At 53.1% G+C, this 6,237-nt stretch overlaps 1 protein-coding gene across 2 annotated transcripts in view; it reads left to right on the top strand.

The window, feature by feature from the left end:
- Window positions 1-3,076, top strand: part of TEX45 (testis expressed 45) — a 7,794-nt gene extending 4,718 nt beyond the window's left edge. The window contains exons 4-8 of one of the 2 annotated variants that reach the window (XM_017500187.2): window positions 74-186; window positions 267-376; window positions 718-919; window positions 1,753-1,838; window positions 2,813-3,076. In XM_017500187.2, coding sequence (XP_017355676.1) covers window positions 74-186; window positions 267-376; window positions 718-919; window positions 1,753-1,838; window positions 2,813-3,037 — 736 coding nt within the window. In that variant the 3' untranslated portion in view covers window positions 3,038-3,076. Of the gene's footprint in view, window positions 1-73; window positions 187-266; window positions 377-717; window positions 958-1,026; window positions 1,361-1,752; window positions 1,839-2,812 lie in introns of those variants that run through there. The other variant, XM_037728379.1, reaches the window with a different exon arrangement.
- Window positions 3,077-6,237: the final 3,161 nt, after the last annotated feature.

Raw genomic sequence — 6,237 nt, 5'->3', positions numbered from 1 at the left:
GAGATTACAGGCATGAGCCACCGTGACCAGCCCACTTTACTTTATTCTTGATAAAATAATACATTATGTGCAGGTATGACAAGACCCAGGCCGCAGCCCACATCCACTATGTAAGTATCCGTCCTGGAGATGGCCTCTTCCACGACAGGACCACCAAGACCGAGCACTTCTATGCCCGGGAGCCAGGTGAGAGCCTGCGGCCCGCCCCACCCCGCCTCCCACCTCAGCCTCCCAGGGCAGCTCTGCACCCGTTGTGCTCCTGGCAGAGCCTTTTGTTCTTCACCACGATCAGACTCCGGAGTCGCACATCCTGAAAGGAAATTGGTGCCCCGGCCCTGGCAGTCTGGACACCTTCATGCAGTACTTCTATGGCCAGGTCAGCCGAAAGAGCAAAGAGGCAGCAGGAAAAAGGGCTTCCCAGACAGAGCAAATAGCAGGTGCAAAAGTCCCAATGTGGGAGCGAACTTGATATGTGTATGCAGGAATCTCCTGGATGTACTTGAGTGATCTAGGGCGAGTCACTTCACCACTCTGAGCCTCGGTGGGTCTTTCCGTAAAATGTGATAAGAGTACCAACTCCCAGAGCTACCACGTGGGGCCCAGAAAGGGTGAGAGAGCTATCCAAGGTCACACAGAGCCCACCTCCTCCCTCCCCCCGCCCCCGGACCCGGGGACCTCTCGGACACCAGAGCTTTCAAATGCCGTGTGGTCCTACAGCCGCCACCCCCGACCCAGCCACCCAGCCGCCACGTGCCTCACGAGAAACTGCAGAGTCACGTGACGCTAGGGGAGCCAAAGCTGCTCAGATGCTTCTTCAAGACCACCATGGGCTCGCACTACTGCCCCTCAGAGTGGAGGCAGGTGAAGAAAGCACCCAACCTCCACTTGCAGCAGAGCAACCTGCCGCAGGGCACTGGCGGTGAGCGCTCGTGGGAAGCCCCCCACCTTATGGAGCCCGCCCCGTGGAGCCCCGCCTCTGAAAGCCCCACCCCGGGGATTCCCGCCCCATGAGCCCCGCCCCTTGAAGCCCCGCCTCTGGAAGCCACGACCCCCAGAAGCTCCGCCCCAGGAAGCCCAGTCCTGGAAGCTTCTCACCTGCCACTGCTCTGGCCCCGCCTCTAACGAGCCCCACCTAACCCTGGCGTCAACTCCTGCAAGGCTAAATCCCACTTCCAATTGACCAGAACCCCAACTCCGCCCCTGAATAATCCCGCCCCTTCGTGGCCATGCCCCGCCCCTTCATAACTCCACCCTATGGCCATAGCCCCGCCCCTTCCCCATCCTTTCTCGCCCATTCTTAACCCCGCCTCCGTTGTCAGACTCTGGCTCCGCCCCTGACTGGCCAGCCAGCCCTGCCTAGCCCGGCACCAGGCTCGTCTGCCCTGGCCCCGCCCCTGACCTTCTTAGCCTTATGCCCTAGCTCCGGGTTCCTCCCCTAGCTTCTCCCTCCTCCCCCTGCTCCTCTCTCTTCCCCAGCTCCTCCCCCTTCCTCTGGCTCCTCCCTTCTCCCCTGACTCCTCCCTTCTCCCAGCTCCTCCCTCTTCCCCAGCTCTTCCCCAGCTCTTCCCCCTTTCTCTGGCTCCTCCCTCCTCCTTTGGCTCCCTTCTCCCTCTTCTAATCCATTCTTCTCTCCTGGTCAACATCAGCGCTGGCCTGGGCTTGGCCTTGAACCCTTCCCTTGAACTTCCCCACATCCTCAGCCCCGCCTCGGCCCACAGCCCTCAACTCAGCCTTCCCCACCCGAATCTCCAGAATTCGATTTTTTAACCATGAACCAGAAGATGCTGAAGCCACACAGAACAACTCCGGCCCCGGTGACTGAAGAGATGCTGCAGCGGGTGAGGGAGGAGGAAGGCAGCCACCCTTCGTTATGTAACCCCCACATGGGTATAGATTTATCTCAGGTTGACTATGCTGTCACCCAGCCTGAGTTAGTGATCACCCTGGCTCGGGGGTATCTTAATATCCCTTCAGCCTCAAGATCATCCCTAGCTTGGCCGAGTGCAGTGGTTCACGCCTGTTATCCCAGCACTTTGAGAGGCCGAGGCGGGCGGATCACCTGAGGTCAGGAGTTCAAGACCAGCCTGGCCAACATGGCGAAACCCCTGCTCTACTAAAAATACAAAAATTAGCCGGGTGTGGTGGCCTGTGCCTGTAATCTCAGCTACTCGGGAGGCTGAGGTAGAACTTCTTGAACCGAGGAGGTGGAGGTTGCAGTGAGCCGAGACCGTGCCATTGCACTCCAGCCGGGGCAACAGAGCAAGACTCTGCCTCAAAAAAAGAAAAAAAAAAAAAAGAGATCACCCCCTACCTCACCCCCCAGGGTCATGTCAAGGTCAGCCCAGGGGCATCTTTGCACCACCACCACTGTTATTCCCAAGACGAGGGTTAATTCAGAGTCACCTAGGATCACCCCAGCCCTGGACTCCTTCCAGGGACACCCCTGGTTTCTCTCATGAGCTCTTCATGTTCACCTTCTGTTCACCTCCTCCCAGGATTCAACCTCCCCAGCCTTTGATGCTCTGGCTCTGCCCTAACTGGCCCCACGCTACCCCTAGCCTCACCTCCTTAAGGGCTAAATCTCACCAGTAATTGACCAGAACCCCAACTCCACCCCTGGACAATCCCGCCCTTTCCCTACCTTCTCTTTCCCAGTCTTAACCCCTCCTCCTTTGTGAGACTCTGGCTCCGCCCCCGACCAGCTAGCCTGCCCTGCCTGCCCCCTCCTCCCCTCGACAAGAGGGTTGGGGATCCTGGGTGGGTCAGCCACATCCGAAGCTGCCTTGCCAAGCTGTTCACCCTGACTCCACAGTGCAAATACAGCCACATGGAGCCCCCTCTGGGTGAACTGCGCTTCTTCTCAACCCAATACAAGGACGAGTTTCCTTTCAAGTACCCGGGCCCAGCAGTTCAGAGGCTGAACAATCCTCAGGACAGCTTCGTGCCCCTGGGCACGCCTCGCCAGCGCGGTTTCAGGGAGAAGCTGGACCCTCGGGCCCCCCAGCTCCCTATATACCCGTGCCCCAGCCGGCAATAAATGCCACCTTGGCAACATCCCACTCCTTCCCATCAGTCAGCCAGTCTCCAGAGGATGCTTGGGTGGGTGGGGGTTGGAGGCAGGGACTGCATTGGAGAGGATGACTCTATTGTTGCTGCGTTGCCATGAAGAGTATGGAGTCAAAACTGGGCGCAGTGACTCACACCTGTAACTCCAGCTCTATGGGAGGCCAAGAGTTTGAGATCAGCCTGGGCAACATAGGGAGATCCTGTTTCTACAAAAAATAAGATAATTGGCCCGGTGCAGTGGCTCACACCTGTAATCCCAGCACTTTGGGAGGCCGAGGCAAGCAGATCACCTGAGGTCAGGAGTTTGAGACCAACCTGGCCAACATGGTGAAACCCTATCTCTACTAAAATACAAAAAATTAGCAAGATGTGGTGGTGGGAGCCTGTAATTCCAGCTACTCGGGAGGGTGAGGCAGGAGACTCACTTGAACCTGGGAGTCAGAGGTTTCAGTGAGCCAAGATCATACCACTGTACCCCAGCCTGGGAGGCAGAGTGAGACTCCATCTCAAAAAAAAAAAAAAGGCAGGCATGGTTCTATGTGCTTGTAGTCTCAGCTACTTAGGAGGCTGAGGTGGGAGAATCACTTAAGTCCAGAAATTTGATCCTGCAGTGAGCTATATGATTGCACCACTGCATCCAGTCAAGGCAACAGAGCAAAAACTCCATCAAACAAACAAAAAGCATGAAGTCATAGTGCTGAACAGAGATATTGGTGTGGCTGGTTTGAGAACATAGATCCCACGGAGCAGGAGAGGCTGGATGGACATAGTCCAAACCCAGACTCCTCCATGTCCTGGATAGTAGTTTGGGCAAGTCATTTAACCCCTCTGAGCCTCAATTTGCTCATCTATGAAATGGGGATAAGTAGTAACTCTTCCATGAGGCTGTTATACATGAGAAATTTACACACTTTTGAGTGCATGGGGCTGGGGTCGTGGAGGAGAAGCTTCACTTCTGAGGATGAAAGTGGCGAAAGCCAGGGTGTAGGGAAAAAGCTTTCAATGGTGGGGACACTGGGTGTGACCTGTAGAGGACATGGAGGGGTGGACACAGCTGAGAATAATGACCCAGCAGGTTTTTCCATCATGGGCAGAGACTAGAGGCCGAATGGTGCACTGGCTGTCTGGTCAACTGGCCCCCAAGTCAGAGCAGAATTCAGGAGCAAATTGACAAAAGCCATCAAGACATTATGAGGTCTAGGAGGGTAAATGTTCTGCCAGGGACAAAATGTAAAGGGTCAAAAGGAGGATGATGTGATGGCACCCTATAGCAAGTGAGTGACAAACAGGGCCTAACAAGAACCAGAACCTTGGACAGCGCCTGACCTTTGCGGTCCGGGATGTGGCAAGGAGAAAGGTCTATCTGGGATAAGGTGGGCCTTGGTGGCCATGCCCAGGTCCTGCCTCTGTAGGCTGTTGAACATCCAGCTTCAAGGAGTGAACATGGCTTTCCTGAACCAAAAATCAAACCTCCAAAAACCAAGGACCCCAATCCAGTGAACCATGAAGTTGAGCCAATCTCAGCCCTGGCCAGGAGCCATTTCCTGATTGACATCAGTTCTTCTAGGCCAGGTTGTCATTTCTGCAGGAAAGGCAGGAGTCCAGCTTTGCATCTTGTGGGAGCAAAATGACTCTTTGACTACATATGGTATCCACATCGACCACGCAAGATTCTGCCAGCTGTAGAATATGTCCTCTAAAGATATTCAGTATCATGCTCCTCTGAGTTACTTCAGGTTAAACCAGGGCTTGTCATTGATCGACGTCTTAGATCAGATCATTCTTTATTGGAGGCTGTCCTGTGCATTGTAGGATATTTGGTGCCAGCCTTGTCCTCTACTCAGTAGATGCCAGTAGTACCTCTCCCTCCCACCTGTAACAAAATGTCTCAAACACTGCCAAATGTCTTCTGAATGGGAGAGAATCGCCCTGGTTGAAAACCACTGCAGTAAGCTCAGCCTCTTCTGATGAAGCTGGTCTGCCTAGTGACCAGACTCTGAGAACAGAAAGGCTTTCCCTTTTTGCCTTGCCTGCCAGGAAGCTCAGAATGTTTACTTTGTTCTTAAATTCCATGTAGCTCTAGCTGCAGGATTATCCTCCTGCCTCATCCCAGGAATGGTTTAAAATAGCCTTAGGCATTAGATGAAAACAGTGCATAGCAGTTACAAAGAGCTGGATTTCAGCACAACTTGAAGCATTTTCTAACAATGAAAATGACCAGCCCCAGGATGGCTTGCCAGGGAAGAACAGAAACTGTACTGGAAAGGTTTAATCCGTGGGGAAGGACACTACATCAGGATGATTCTGGATGTATTTTTATGGATTTATGACTAACCCTCCTATATGCCACTCACCCCCTTACTCCCCATAAAAGCCTAGGGATCAAGATGAATAATATAGGATTGAATGTGAGTAACCAAGATTAATTTCTTTTTTTTGAAACAAGTCTTCCTTTTGTCACCCAGCCTGGTGTGCAATGGTGTAATCTCAGCTCACTGCAACCTCCGCCTCCTGGGTTCAAGAGATTCTCCTGCCCCAGCCTCCCAAATAACTGGGATGACAGGTGCCTGCCACCACACCTGGCTTATCTGTGTATTTTTAGCAGAGACAGGGTTTCACCATTTTGGCCAGGCTGGTCCCGAACTCCCGACCTCAGGTGATCTGCCCTCCTCAGCCTCCCAAAGTGCTGGGATTACCGGCATGAGCCACCACACCTGACCACCAGGATTAATTTTTAAAGGACAACAACTTTCTCAATGGTAAGTATCACCCAGCAGCAGAATTCAGACGTGACTTTCTGTCTTTAGGCAAGAATACATTCTGACCCTCACTTTCCTTACCTGTAAAATGGAAGTGTCAATAGTTCCTACTTCTTAGAGTGGTTACAAGGGTTAAATAAAGGTGCATGTACCATGTTCAGAAAAGGACGTGGCACTTGGCTGCAGCTCAATGAATGGTGACTAAATATGTTAATGTCTTAAGTCATTTTGTTGCAAGTGACAGAAACCAAGCACTATCTGGCTCAAGTCAAAAAAGGAATTTTATTAAGAAAAAGACAGCCGGGCACGGTGGCTCAAGCCTGTAATCCCAGCACTTTGGGAGGCCGAGGCGGGTGGATCACGAGGTCAAGAGATCGAGACCATCCTGGTCAACATGGTGAAACCCCGTCTC

This window comes from Cebus imitator, unplaced genomic scaffold (genome assembly GCF_001604975.1).
Source record: "Cebus imitator isolate Cc_AM_T3 unplaced genomic scaffold, Cebus_imitator-1.0 Scaffold263, whole genome shotgun sequence".
NCBI lineage: Eukaryota > Metazoa > Chordata > Mammalia > Primates > Cebidae > Cebus > Cebus imitator.
This window is presented reverse-complemented; position numbering and strand designations above follow the sequence as displayed.